The following is a 15,624-nucleotide window of genomic DNA, read 5'->3' on the forward strand; positions in this document are numbered from 1 at the left end:
CTGTCCATTACGCTTAGGGTTAAGAATTCATTTAAATTTAAAACAAAAACACAAAAGGCAGTGGACAGTTACGGACAAATGCATACAAAGCAAACTTGAAACAAAATCCTACAAGGAACAAGAAATGGATTAGTGTACATTTTTTGATGTCAATAGATTAACAGAACAGAACAAAAGCAGCATGAACGTTTAGAAAGACAGATATGATTGCAACTGACAAAAAGCGACATGTGGTATTGCCAACTGATTTTCCTACAGTATCTGTGAGTCTTTGCATTGAACTGAAATACCTTTTGCACTAGACATGAGAAGAAAGCCCTTTTCCAAATAAATAATACTAACCATATTATTAAAAAGAAATAAACCAGGACAAAATAAATTTGTGCTACTTCTTATTATAGAGATTATGCCATCTCCCTGACCATTGGAATTAGTGGCTGTGAAAGATGCAATGGAAATGTGACACTGCTCAATCAATACTGCCACATCTCCTTTGGGAGTATTATCTTGGCCTACAGAAATAAGCAGATTCAAGGCAATGAGCTGTATTACCATAATTCTAATATTAAAAATATTGTTTTAAGTTGAAGAATACATGCAATCTCCTTTACAGAAACATCATTTCATTGAGAAGCAAGTGGCCCACAGAAAGTTTTTTGAGGAGAGTGTGGGCAAAAGAAAAAAAAAAGGAAAATATTAAAATAAATTCATAGAACAGTCACAAGGCAGCAAGTCAGTGATGCCAATTGCTATAGGAAATATTTCCTAATTTAAAATACATACAGGAGATTCTATATATGGTGCCTAAAAAATCAGAGCTGAAATCAGTGCAGACTAAACGTAGTCTAGATTTAGGCGCCGATTATAGAATAAGCTTAGTTGATATTTCAGTGGCTAAATCTGTATGCACCCATTTACACCAACTAAAATATGGTGTAAATCCCAGCAGTAGATTTAGGCGCACTGGGCCATATTCTATAACTAGGTGCCTAAATTTCAGAACGCCCATGAAATTCCCATTTCCCCGCCTATAACCACACCCCTTTTTGAATGCGTGCGTTAGAAGTTGGCACACATCATTACAGAATACAATTAACGAGTTGTGCGCCTAAATTCTAATCCGTTCCAATTAGTGCTCATTATTGCTTGTTAAGCGTCGGAGAATCGTAGAAAATTTTTCTTCACTCAACGTGTAATTAAACTCTGGAATTCGTTGCCAGATAATGTGGTAAAGGCAGTTAGCTTAACAGAGTTTAAAAAAGGTTGGGACAGCTTCCTAAAGGAAAAGTCCATAGACCCGTTATTCAATAGACATGGGGAAAATCCACTATTTCTGGGATAAGCAGCATAAAATGTATTGTATATTTTGGAGATCTTGCCGGGTATCTGTGACTTGGATTGGCCACTGTTGGAAACAGGATGCTGGGCTTGATGGACTTTTGGTCTGTCCCATTATGGTGATATTTATGTACTTAAGTGCTAATGATAGTGCTCATTACACGCAGTGTTATAGAATCCGCGCTGATTTAGGTGCCTAAATCTAAGTGCGCCATATAGAATCTGGAGGACAGTGTCTTGTTTTTTGTTAGTAGGATTCTGTGACTTATTTATTATGAACGTAAGATTTGTGATCCGTCTAGAACACTTGGATTGTGCAGAATAGCAGTTTTTAAAATAAATACATATATATATATATATATATACTGTATACTGCAAGACTGTTTCCCCTATTTATCAAGTACAGAAAAGCAATTAAAAATTGAGAGAAATTTTTAACAGATTTGTTTTCAATACACATAAGAGGGTGGGGTGGGGGGGATTCTATAAATAGCGCCGAAAAAAAAGCATTTAGCAGTATCATATAACACCACACCTAAACTTAGACATGGTTTACAGAATAGCACTTAAGCCCAGGGATTACGCCTACATTTAGGTGTGGCCATTTGCACCAACAAAAATTGCAAATGCCAGTGCCTATATTTAGGCACGGAGCATCCTTTTTCGATAATTATGTGTTCCGGGGCAGAGGGAGCAGGGAACAAGCGGGGCCGGCACCCCCTGACCGCGTGCACCCGGGGCGGACCGCCCATCCCGCCCCCCCCTTCCTACGCCACTGCTGCTGGTGTTATCCCAGGAAATTCAATGCCAGGCCATGTCTCGGCACTGGCACTGAATTTCCAAGTTTCCAGAGCTGGCTAACACATAGGCAGTTAAGTGTGATACTCAGCACTTAACTGGCTATTTGACTTTTATGCTGTCTTATTTATGCAGTTAACCTGGCCTGTTAAGTACTGAATATCAGCACTTAATCAGCCAAGTGTTGACTCTGCACCCAGAACATCCCCAAAATAGCCGGTTTTCAGTTTAGTGCTAACCGGTTACACTCAGTGGCACTAACCGGTTAAGTGCTGCTGAATTAGCAGTTAGCTTTGAAAAGGTGATTTAACCAGCTAGGAACCTTTACTGGTCTGTTAAATTGCTCTGAATACTGACCCATATGTTTCTAGACATTTGAACCAGGCAGTGGGGGTGATGAAAGGTAGCAAGGAAATTCACCCCCAGCAAAAACATGTCAGCAGTGAGGAAGGTAATGTTAAGATACAAAACAATCTAAACTCACTTCATAACACATGGAAAGCGATGAGCACAAATGCTCATAGTTTAAGTAAAAAGATTCAAGATTTACAAGCCCTGATGCTTAAGGCAGACATGGATATTGTTGCTATTATAAAAAAAACATGGTTCAATGATTCCCATGAATGGGATGCAACCATACCGGGCTTTTTAGAAAGGACAGAGAGGGCTGAAGAGGTGGAGGAGTATCACTGTAGGTGAAAAACAAGATCAAAGCAGCTGAAATGTAGGGAACCTGGGTAAAAGAAGGGATATCTTTATCTAAACGGGTGTTATCTACAGAACTCAAGCACAAATGGAGAAGCTGATCAAAGATATCCATAAGATTGGAATAAAAAGGGAGGTGGTGTTACTGAGAAATTTCAACTTGCCTGACGTGCACTGGAACATCCCATCGGCAGAATCAGAAAGAAGACGAGATCGTGGATGCCCACCAAAGTACTTTGCTCAGATAAATGGTGACGGAACCCACAACAGAAGGAGTGATGCTGGATCTAGTGCTCACAGAGGAAGTGTTTCCAAGGTCCAGGTGGGTGCCCTCATAGGCAATAGTGATCAACACACAATATGGCTTGATGTAAGAGTTAAAGCCAAGTGAAGACACACAAGGTACTGGATTTCAAACATGCTGAATTTGGTAGATTGGGGGAGTACCTGAAAAAGGAGCTCATAGTATGGGTAGACATAGGAAAAGTGGGAAGACATTGGTCTAAGCTGAAAGCTGCTACAAATATAGCAATAGGAAGCCGATATGGTTCTCCAAATAAGTGGCTGAAAAACAAGAGTAAAAGAGGCAGCATTCAAGAAATACAGAAGAACACAACAAGACCACAGAAAAGAACATAAGAGTAGCCATACTGGGTCAGACCAATGGTCCATCTTACCCAGTATCCTGTTTCCAAAAGTGGCCAAGCCAAGTCGCAAGTACCTGGAAGAAACCCAAATCGTGGCAACATTCCATGCTACAAATCCCAGGGCAAGCAGTTGCTTTCCCATGTCTGTCTCAATAGCAGACCATGGACTTTTCCTCCAGGAATTTGTCCAAACCGAAATCCAGATACACTAACCACTGTTACCATATCCTCTGGCAAAGAGTTCCAGAGCTTAACTATTCGTTGAGTGAAAAAATATTTCCATCTATTTGTTTTAAAAGTATTTCAATGTAACTTCCTTGAGTGTCACCTAGTCTTTGTATTTTTGGAACGAGTAAAAAAATCAATTTACTTCTAATCATTCTACACCACTCAAGATTTTTAAGACCTCAATCATATCTCCCCTCAGCTGTCTCTTTCCCAAGTTGAAGACCCCTAACCTCTTTAGCCTTTCCTCATACGAGGGGAGTTCCATCCCCTTTATCATGTTGGTTGCTCTTCTTTGAACATTTTCTAATTTTGCTGTTATCTTTTTTGAGATACGGCACCCATAACTGAACTCATTACTCAAGGTGCATTCAAACCATGTAGCGAAACAAAGGCATTATAGTATTTTCGGTTTTATTCACCATCCCTTTCCTAATAATTCCTAGCATCCTGTTTGCTTTTTTTGGCTGCCGTTGCATACTCAGCAGAAGATTTCAGAGTATTATCTACAAAGACACCTAGATCTTTATCTTGTGTGCTGACCCCCAAGGTGAAATCTAGCATCAGGTAACTATGATTCGGATTATTGTTTTCATTGTGCATCACCTTCCATTTGTCTACATTAAATTTCATCTGTCATTTGGATGACCAGTCTTCCAGTTTCCTAAGGTCTTCCTGCAACATTTCAAAGACCGCACGTGTTTGAACTGGCCACCATTGGTCGTGGAACATCTACAGAAAGCATCATAGCACAAGTAAGTAAAGTGTGTTTGTACTTTTGTAGTTTTTGATTAAAAGATTGGGCACTCTAGGAGGTCTCTTCAGCTGATGTTGCAATGAGAAGAGCACTATTTGTTGCAGCCTTTTGAGGCTTTTTCCTCCCACATGTGCACTTTTTGAATGAATATAAGTATAATTATTTGAATGTACTCACGTTTGGGAAAAATACTTGATTTTTTTGTATGAGCAATTTCTATTTCTCCTATAAAATCCTGATTTAAAGTGTGGTTGATTCTTTTTAAAATACATAGGCATATACTCTATGCATTAATATTTAAACCCACAGACATGATTTCTGCAGAATTTGTGCTAGTATTTGTGTTAATATTTATAAAGGCACCTATGTGTCTTTATAAAACGGGTGCCTTCTCCAGCTCCAGATCCTAGGCAATCTGTTATACCCTTGCATAGTTTTACATTTTCAATAATATGTGTTAATTTTTTCAGAAAAAGCATCTGAGGAAAAAGGAAGTATAAGTGTCTGTGTGTACTATTTCCTTCAGATATATAAAAAGAAAAATAGATGTGAAATTGGTGTAAGGTACACAGTAAAATGCTCCTGGGGATTTTGCACCTCTGTGAAATTGCTCCATAGACAATCAGCAATGTGCAGTAGCAACTTTTCCATATCACTGCATCTATAAAGGAAAGCCTGTTTGCTAATTTAAGTCAAAAAGTGTGTTGTCCATGTTCAGAAGTAAATGCTAAGTGTTTCTAAATCTCTTACACTTTTTATTATGGTGTACACAGTATAGATTTCCACAGTTTCTCCTAGCTTGAATACTTTGCATTAGATTGTTACAGTAGGTTCACCACAGTGTCGCTACCTCATACAGAAGGTCATATCACAAGCAGAATATTTCAAGTATGCTTCTACCCAAAGCAATCTATTTTAAATGGCAGTTCAATGCTATTGACTCAAATGATGCTCAGACAGGATGTTCCAAAATGTTCACATTTTTATAAGGAGCTTAACTATGCAAACCAAAACAACATGGTAATTCACTCATGATGTTATGGGTATATCTCAATTCCAGGGTTAGCCCCTGGAAATAGCAACATTTTACCTGTTTTTAACATACTGCATACCTAGATTTTAAAGGACAGAACCATAGGCGGTCGGTAACTCAGACGTTTTGGGAAGCTAAAGAGGGGTGTGGGCCAAGTTAAAATCCTTGGGGGGGGGGGGGGGGTGACACCTATGTCAGCAGTAAATGGACAGCAGGTCACTTCTGAACACTTTTGAAAGGACCCCTCTACTGTGTCACTCTGGATCAGCTGCATATTGTTAATCAACATAAAACCCTACAAAAGTTAGTCAAGACCTATAAAGCAAATCTACCATACCACAAAGCACTAACTTCCAGGAGGCACATAACAAGACCCTACCCAGGGAAAGACAGCATTGTAAACATTGCAAAGGGCAGTAGATCATCAATATTCCTATTGGGAAAACTAAATAAGTCAGCTCAGTACATGCAGAATACAAATAGACCCTCACAAAGTACAGAACAAGTAACCAAAAACTAAAAATAGAAATATGTAGATAACTGAATCCCCAAGAAAGCTAGATTCTGCATATACTGCAATACCAGAGAAAGAGAAAGTGAACATGTCCCCCTCTACTGTGCAAACTAAAAATACAACAGATGTCATTTTCAAAAACTGATACATTCCAATCACTACATTACAAATTAACAAAAATAAAACAAAAAAATGGAAAATAAGTCGATACCTTTTTAATGGACTAATTCAATATATTGTGACTAGCTTTCGGAGACCAAACCCACCTTCCTCAGGTTAGATTTTGACCTCTTAAAGCTAGTCAAAAATGTATTGAATTAGTCCAATGAAAAAGGTGTCACCTTATTTTCTGTTTTTTTGTTTGTTTGTTTTATTTTAATTTATTAACATTTAAACTGGACTAACAGTGCTACAACACTACTTCACCCTAAATTAAAAATAAAGTTATTTTCTCTACCTTTGTTGTCTGACCATTTAGAGCCTCTTTTACCAAACTGCATTAGCAATTCCCGAAGCAACAATACTGAGAAAACCCATTCACTTTGGATGGGCTTTGTTGGCACTGCTGAACGGGAATTCCTAGTGCGGTTTGGTAAAAGAGGCCCTTAATTTTTCTAATTGTGTATGTCTCAGTCTCCGGTTACTGCTTTCCTGTCATCTCTTAGCGCTCTTTCTAGGGTCTCCTGTTCAATGGTTCTTTTTCTCTCCCCTCCTATCTTCTTCAGTTCCAACACTGCATCCATCTGTGACACTGATCTTTTTCTTTCAGCTTTTTTTTCCATTTTTCTGCCTCTCTGTCCATTCATTTCCTTCACTTTTACTATCTAGTCTTCAATCTCCCTTATTTCCACTGCATTCACCTACAGCTTTCCACATCTTTCCCTCATCCAGACCTCCTATTCCCCTTCTTATTCCCCAGTCTTTCATTTACTCTTCCGTTTCTCTCTCTACCATCAAACATCTCCTTTGCCTCTCTATCCTCAAGCAGTTTTGCCCCATCTCTTTCTTCTCCCCTATCCAGCATTATCCTTTGTGTGTGTGTCTCTCTCTCTTCTTCTCATCTAACCTCAAATAGAATTATTCCATCTCTTTCTTCTCCCCCATCCAGCATTACCCTATGCGTGTTTATCCCACTCTCTTTCTCCCCATCTATCCTCGTCTAGCATTACCCTGTCTCTCTCTGTCTTCTTCTCCCTCCAGCATTACCCTGTCTCTCTCTCTCTCTCTCTCTCTCTCTCTCTCCTTTTCTCCCCATCAAGCATTATATTTCTCTGTGTGTCTCTCTGTCTCCTTCTCTTCTCCTCTATCACTATCTCATCTCTCTCTTTCTTTCTCTGCTTCCCCCCTTCCAATCCAGCATCATCCACTTTCTCTTCTCCCTTGCTTCCCTTCCACTCACCTTCCTGCAAGTGCAGACCAGAAGCAGGAAGCAGTAAAAGCAAGGCAAAGGTGCATGGGACCAGCTTCCTCCACACGCCACCGCTAGCTCTGCCGGTCACACCCCTCCGACGCAGGAAGCTTACATCAGATGGGGTGTGACCAGTAGAGCTAGTAGCAGTGCACACAGGAAACCAGCCCTGTGCATCTTTGCCTTGCTTATACTGCTGCCGCAGCAGCAGTGCCACTAACCCGAAAAGACAACGGTCCCTGCAGGAAAGAATGGATTGGGAAGGTGACAGTTGGGGCTGTGGAGGCTAAGCCTCCTCAAGCCTCTTATATGGGTCCCTATGGACAGAACAAAACAAAAGGGGTAATTCTGTAACTGGGTGACTCCATATATGTGCTCCAAATATGGGTGGTAATAGTCTAGGTTCTGTTATAGTATACTAGGGTAACCCTGTATCGGCAAGCCTACCATTGAGGCACTTGCACGTAAGCCAGCAATGTGCAGGTGCCTAAATGCAGCAGGGATATGCATAGCTTACAGTACTGTGTAAGTTATGCATATAAGTGAGAGCCCCGCCCATGCTTCATCCCTGTGTATGCCCTCCTTGAAAATATGCACTATACAATTGCACTAAGGCAGCATTCTGACACATATGCATGTAAGTTCGCATTTATGCCTGTGTACATTCTAGTATTCTAAACATTTATATGTGCAATGGGCCCCTCAATGTTAGTACCTAGTTTACAGAAATGCCCTCCGTGTTCTTCGGTCAGTAGTAACAAGGTTACTAGTATTACAAGTGAAATTAAATACAGGTCTGGTGGTTGTTATCTGCTGTTTATATTCTAGGGTCCCAATATTCAAAAGAAGTTAAATGTTCATCAGCAATTGGAGAAAGTGTAACTCAGATATCTGTGGATTTTCAGTCGCTATATGGATAGCATAAGGTCAGAAATCCTTCTCATGACATCAATATTATGTGAACAGTGAGGGGCTGGGTTGAAAGCAGAGTGACTGACGGTGGGTCAAGGAAATCATTTGAATAGTGGTGATTATCAACAGTTAAGCGAATAAGCTATCTTATTTTAGACCTGCTAAGTAGCAGGCCTAAGCTAAATGTATAGTAGTGTTTCGTGTATATTCAACATTGCTGTTTATAGGATAGTGGTGCTGAATATACATAATAGCACAAACACTTGCATCGGTGTTTAAACTAACCCGACAGGTGTTGCTATTGAAAATTGGCCCATAGGTTTCTACATTTTGTCAATGTGCCAAACAAGATCCTATAGTTGCTCGATATCTCACATTTCATATACTTCCTGGGTTCATCCACATACATCTTTTAAAGCTGAATGCATAAAAGATTTTCTCTATGAATCGTTTCTGTAGTTTATCATGCTTACGTATGCAAGAAGAGAGTGTAGAATCCGGCACAAATCCTGGCTTGCACGTACATCTGTAGCTGCCCATGGTATTCAAACACTCGCCATTCGGACATACTCCTTGCAGTTGGCATTCATTAATATCTAAAAGAAAATACAAGGAAAGAGTTATTGAGCATGAAGTATGCCTCTTTACGACATTACTTGCAAGTTAGGTCAGTCTTCCACATCCTGGATCGACCAAGGCTATGGAATGTTGCAAAGGTGGGCGTTCATAGTTCCTATGGCAGGAGGGAGTGAAACAGATAGTGGCCACTACAACTGGAACAAAATAAGTTGGGAGGGGGACATAAAGGACTGGATTCAGTATATGGCACTAGAAAATCGGTGCTGAACAGAATTCTATAAAGAGCACTTTGGGATGGGCGGCCTTTATAGACTAGAGCCTAGTGCTAGAATCCGTACCAACCTTTGGGTGTGAGGATTTACACCAACTGGAACCAGGTGTAAATCCCAGCGCGCAAGCTGGGTACGGATCCCCCAAATTCTATAACCCTGCATATGCTTTAAGGGAATGCCCCTGACCTGCCAACATCTGTCCCATCATTTCGCTCTCCTTTTCAGATCTGCGAGGAAAAACACTTAGGTGCTATTCTATAACTAGGCACATATGCATAGTTCCGTGCCGATCTGCCATTTTTGGGCCATTTCAGTGCCTTGTTTCCATTATAATGCTTTTCTGTGCTGAAAAATCTGTGTGGAAATAGCGAACACAACAATAGGCACCATATATAGAATTCCTTACAACATAAGGAAACAAATCCTCGGATAGTTGGAAATGGCTCATGACACCAGACAATAGCCTATAGCACCAAATCTGGAATGTTACTGATACAGGACATGAAAACAAAATAAAAAATCTTCCATAGATACCTATAGCAGCAAACAGAAGAAACAGCACCAGGACCTAGAAGCACGTAAATGCTCACAGACTCTGCAGCAGCTCAGCACCCCTCCACCCTTAGAGTTTCCTTAGGAAAGAAGCCCATTTAGGAGGAGAAATCGTAGCTACCACAAAGTCTATGAACATATACCAGCTCAAAGGTTCTATACTGTCTTTTCTTGCTTTTGGTGGTAGTGCAGGTGCTGCCTGAAGATCTCCCAGAAGTGAGGACTCAGATGTGGGGAGGAGAGACTGGCCCTCCCTCAACCGCTCTCCCACTTCTAAGGCAACCCCTACCCCACAGAGGGTGTCTCTAAATGTGGTGCTTACGGGTGCTAAAGTTCTACATCTAGCCCTGGTTCCAGATTCCAACTGAATTAGAAGTCCAAAAGAGAAGAGAGAATTGCTGGATCAAAAAATAAATTCCATTTATTCTGTTCCTTATACTATTGTGGTCATACACAGAGCGTATGAGATTCTATTTCTGCATAGATTAGTTTATTACTAATCATGTTCATATTCAAATCAGCATTCAGTTATTCTCATAAGAATACTGTATGAAGCAGTACAATTATTTTTCAAGACAGACAGAAAAATCCATGCCAATAAAGTACAGAAATCTGGACTTGCACAAGACCTTGAACAGTCATTTTGACTGTGGAGGGTAGCCCTGATGTAGATGATTTTCTGCCAAATTAGTTTCCAAGAAGACGTCTCTGCATGAGTCATTGCCTACCAGTTCAGGTCAATCGGAGCCACTTTGAGAACGGAAATTCCTGGTTTAGATTAGTTACTCATTTATGAGAACTGAAGCTCAGTAGCCAGTCAGTACATTTATTCAAACTATGAAAGGTTATAACACGTAACAAATCAAGACTGAGCATCCATTAATCTCCCAAACAATGGGTGCAGTGCAAGCAAAAACTATGGGGATATTTTTGTAACTGCCCACATTAGAGGAAAACATGCATGTATCATGGCTGGGAAACTTTCACCTATTACAGCTCCCTTTCCCTTTCAGTTGAACCCTATGGTACTCAGCTGCCAAGACTTGCCACACAGGTATCCTAAGGAGAAGGATGTGGGCGCCGGACACCAGACAGGATGCAGGAAAAGTGCCAAGAGGGAACTAATCCAAAATGACAGGCAAAGGTAGGGCCCCAAAACAGATAGAAATTAGGGCACCCAGAATAGGTTCATTATCAATAGACAAGTCAAACACCAAGTAACAACAGAGAAAAAGGCATTCACAGTTCCCACAAGACCTATCTGAGGACAGGAAACTTTGGGTGTTCCAGAGTATATATGTGCATAGGGAGCCAATCAGTTCGAAGTCTCTAAAAAGACCAATCAGCCCAAGGAATCTTCGGGAGGAACCAATTGGGTGGGACCACATCATAGGGCTGAGACAGACAGTAGTATAAAAACAGGAAGCGTCTTGGGCTCATCATTTCTTTAGGTCCCAGCTTCTGTGAGGCATGCACTTGACAACATGTATTTTTGACTATGTGGACACTACTGGATTTTGAAAGTGAAATCTACATTCTTCCACCAGTTCACTTCCAGATTAAGCTAATTCACATATCCCAAATTTTTGTTGTTGTTGCAGCTCTGGCATCATTTGCATAGCCAGATCATCCGACATTTAATTGATTAATTGTAGCTCACCTATCTAAACTTTTGCGTAAATCACAACTCAACATTTGAAATAAGTCAAGTAAAACAAAGAAACACAAATAACTAAAATTCACTGATGAATCAAAACTTTGTCAAACGCCATTATCTGCACTGTTCATGGAAGAAAACATTGATAAACAACTTGAAAATCTGAAAGTGGACAAAGCTATGGGACCAGATGGGATACATCCTAGGATACTGAGGGAGCTCAGAGATATCCTGACAGGACCTCTTAAGGTTTTACTTAATAGACCTTTAGAGATGGGAGAGGTTGGAAACAAGCAGATGTGGTCCCTCTTCACAAAAGCAGAGACACTGAGTATGGATGGATAGAGAGGGTTAGGGGAGAGAAGAGAATTTCTGGGTATGGATGGATAGAGGGGGCAGGGGAGAGAAGAGAATTGCTGGATATGGATGGATTGAGGGGGCAGGGGAGAGAAGAGAATTGCTAGATATGGATGGATGGATGGAGGGAGGGCAGGGGAGAGAAGAGAATTGCTGGATATGGATGGATGGAGGGGAGGGCAGGGGAGAGGAGAGTTGCTGGACATGAGTGGATGGAGGGGAGGGCAGGGGGAGAGGAGGGTTTCTGGACATGGGTGGATGGAGGGGAGGGCAGGGGGGACAGGAGGGTTGCTGGACATGGGTGGATGGAGGGGAGGGCAGGGGAGAGGAGGGTTGCTGGACATGGATGGATGGAGTGGAGGGCAGGGGAGAGGAGGGTAGCTGGGGATAGATGGAGTGGAGGGCAGGGGAGAGGAGAGGAGGGTTGCTTGACATGGATGGAGGAGAGGGAAGGGAGAGAGAAGAAATGCTGGACATGGATGGAGGGGAGGGAAGCGCGAGGAAGGAGATGAGATGAGGGAAAAGGAAGAGAGGAGAAAAACTGCACATGGATGAAGAAAATAGGCAGAAGCTGGATCCACTGGACAGTCAAGTCTGCGGAGGGACCAGCTTTTACTTACGGATGTAGGGCAAGAAATGAAGAAGAAAGGTGCAAAGTAAAGAAATAAATGGAAAGGAAGCCCTGGAAACGGAGTTGAGGACAGATAGCAGCAGAATCGGATACTGGGCCAGCATGATCAGAAAAACAAAGTCACCAGACAACAAAGGTCGAAAAAAATCATTTGAGAATCAGGTGCTCAACATTAAAAGTTTATATTTATTTACTTATTTATGGCATTTTATCCCACATTAAACGAATTAGATTGGAAAATGGGATCATTTAAATTTTTTTTGCTGGAGAGAGTAATGCATTGCCCCCCCCCCCCCTCGGCTCTCTCCCCGGCTATAGCCAGCTCTGCAATTTGGGGGGGGCGCAGAGGTGGACCGGGGAGAGAGCTTGTTGTTAAACATTTACCAGCACACCATTGGTGCCAGGCCTTAGCGCAGATAGCATGCAAATGTAGTCAAGCTCATTTAAATGAGGTCATTTTATATTCCTCCCCAATGATCAGAGAAGAGCACCTGAAGCAGAGGTGCCTTACCACTGTAAAAAAATAAAGCCAGGTCCGAACAGGTGTGAGGGTGGTGGAAGAGAGGATTTCTCATGATTCTCATGCTTCTCTCATGATTCTTTCTGCATCTTTCTGCAAGATCTACCAATTTTGATTGCTTTTGGAAGCAGAAGGAAGCCCGTGGAAGTCCTAGAGTGCTGGTTGTGAGAAATAGCAGGCTGAAACGTGAAGCACACTTTGGCGATTTTGTCTTGTATGTAAATTTAAAGCAGCCATGCTTAAAAAACAAACCCAAAGCACACATTGGTGTCTGTTACTTGCATCTAAACATAAGCATCCAAAAAATAAAAAAAAATTTAAATGCTTATATTTAGGCTGCAGAAAACAGACGCCAATGTGTGCTTCACGTTTGGGTTTTACCAGGCGCATTCAAACAGGAGCTGAACTTACTGCTGAACTCTGTATGTGCCAACCATAATCCTCCCACCGAACTCTCTAATGCTCAAAGCTATGAGAGCACCTATATTTGCATCTCATTAGCTTTGAGCATTAGGGAGTTGTTCTTCTGTGCTGTTCCAGTGGTATTTTTATGGCACTATTCAGAATAGAGCCAGAGTTTTGATCATCAGACCAGGAGTCCTGAACGCATCTCACAGGGCACACCCTAAACAAGTGGACAAAGTTTGTCAATGGTTTAATCTGGCTCTCTCCACAGCAACAGAAGGTAGTCAGAAATACACACACACACCAATAAGAAAACTGCATGATTCTTGAAATAGTTTTCAGAATAGAATTAACAACAAAGAAAATGAAAAAAAGGAATAGGGAAATATTAACATTCCCTGTATGTACATCTGTGGGGTCAGTAGGTGTTTGGAGATGTATGCGTGCATATTTGTATTGTGTGTGTGCTGTATCTACAGGGGAGGAAACTTGGGTTGGGGGTACTTGTAACACAGTAAATGACGGCAGAAAGATCTGTACGGTCCATCCAGCAAACTCATTTTACATGGTATGTGATACTTCATTTACCATGCATACTTTCCAGCCTATATTTGAGTGAAGGTGTGGAGTACATGGATACTTTGTATCCACAATGTGCATGTTAGCCTAACAATTCAAGGGGGACCTCCACAAGCCTATACACTAAACCATAGGGTTTGCTTAGTGGAGGAGTAGCCTAGTGGTTAGAGCACCAGTCTTGCTATCCAGAGGTGGACGGTTCAAATCACACTGCTGCTCCTTGTGACCTTGGGCAAGTCACTTAACCTTCCATTGCCCCAGGTACAAAATTAGATTATGAGCCCTCCAGGGGCAGAGACATACCCAGTGTACCTCACCTTCAGCCACTACTGAAAAAGGTGTGAGCAAAATCCAAATAAATAAATAATTTACATGTAGCATAGTTATAAGAGACTATTTTTGGGGGTGGTACAATTTGTAGGGTGGTGAGGCAGTTGCAGGGGGTAGTTTAGGGATTGGGACAATTTGTGGTTAGGATAGTTTTGGGGTGTGGTGTAGTTTGTAGTGGGATGTTTTGGGGCTAGGCAGTTTATAGTGTAATGTGGTAGTTGGAGAGGGACAGTTTGCAGAAGTTAGTTTTATGGGGTGGTGCGGTTTAGGGCTGTGGTTGTCACAGAGGATATTTTTTGGGTGTGAGGCAGTTTCTGGGGGAATTTTTTTGGGCTAGGGCAATTTGCAGGTTAGTGAGGCAGTTGCAGAAGGGTAGTTTTTGGAGAGGGAGCAGTTTGCAGGGTGGTGTGGCAGAGGTGTGTGTGGAGGGGGTAAATTTTAGGGATCTTGGGCACTTTGGAACCTTAGAAGAGTAGGGAATTCCACATTTTAAACCACAGGTGGGCAATCACAGTCCTTGAGGGCCACAACCCAGTCAGGTTTTCAAGATTTCCACAATGCATATGTATCAGATCTATTTGTATACAATGGAAAACTACATGCATTATGGAAATGTTGAAAGCCTGACTTGGTTCTGGCGCGAGGACTATGGTTGCCCATCCCTGCTTTAAACTGCATTGCCCTATTCTTTAACTGCTACATTTTCACTTTTAAGATTTTATGCTACAGAAGCTGAAACCTGTTTCCCAGAAAAAAAGCAGGTGGACATATTTTGGATGGCTAATTTCTCTGGAACCCCTGGTCCAATTTGGCCTATTTTCAAGCTCAGTGGGTGTTTTTACTGCTTTTTCCCAAATGCCAAGTTTCATCCCATTCCGCTAATTTTTCTATGTTACAAAAGAAAGAACTCTTTCTTCCACAGAAAAGCACTGGATCATTTTTTTACATATGAGTTAATGTATGAATATAATGATTCTAGCTATTACAAGCTATATGTAGTTTCAATATACAGTAGACAATGATCATACATGCATCTAGCACAGGATATCTGTACCAGAAATCACTGTACCAGATGTTGTCTTGGCACCTAGAAGCCCTACAATGTGACCATTTCTAACTATATCTCATGAATTCTGTTTTCCAACTTTGTTTCAGTATTATTCAAAAAGACACGTTGATGACAAGAACCAGGAAGAAAAAATGAACACATTTACATGTCTTTGCACAGGTATATAGAATTTGGATTTATTGATTTTATGTACTGTATTGCTTGGTAAAAGTAGTATGGTAGCCATGTCAGTCCAATTTTAAATAGAAATCAAGCAAAGAAAAGAAAATAAGATATCATCTTTTTTATTGGACTAACTTAATACATTTTTAATGAGCTTTCAAAAGTAACCCTTCT

General features: G+C 41.1%; 1 protein-coding gene across 4 annotated transcripts in view; it reads right to left on the reverse strand.

Moving 5' to 3' along the window:
* LTBP1 (latent transforming growth factor beta binding protein 1) overlaps positions 1-15,624 on the reverse strand; it is a 565,328-nt gene that overhangs the window by 187,854 nt on the left and 361,850 nt on the right. For all 4 annotated transcript variants that reach the window (XM_030196510.1, XM_030196508.1, XM_030196509.1 and 1 more), the window contains one exon: positions 8,811-8,933. In XM_030196510.1, the coding sequence (XP_030052370.1) occupies positions 8,811-8,933 (123 nt within the window). The remainder of the gene's footprint in view (positions 1-8,810; positions 8,934-15,624) is intronic.

Source organism: Microcaecilia unicolor, chromosome 3 (genome assembly GCF_901765095.1).
Source record: "Microcaecilia unicolor chromosome 3, aMicUni1.1, whole genome shotgun sequence".
NCBI lineage: Eukaryota > Metazoa > Chordata > Amphibia > Gymnophiona > Siphonopidae > Microcaecilia > Microcaecilia unicolor.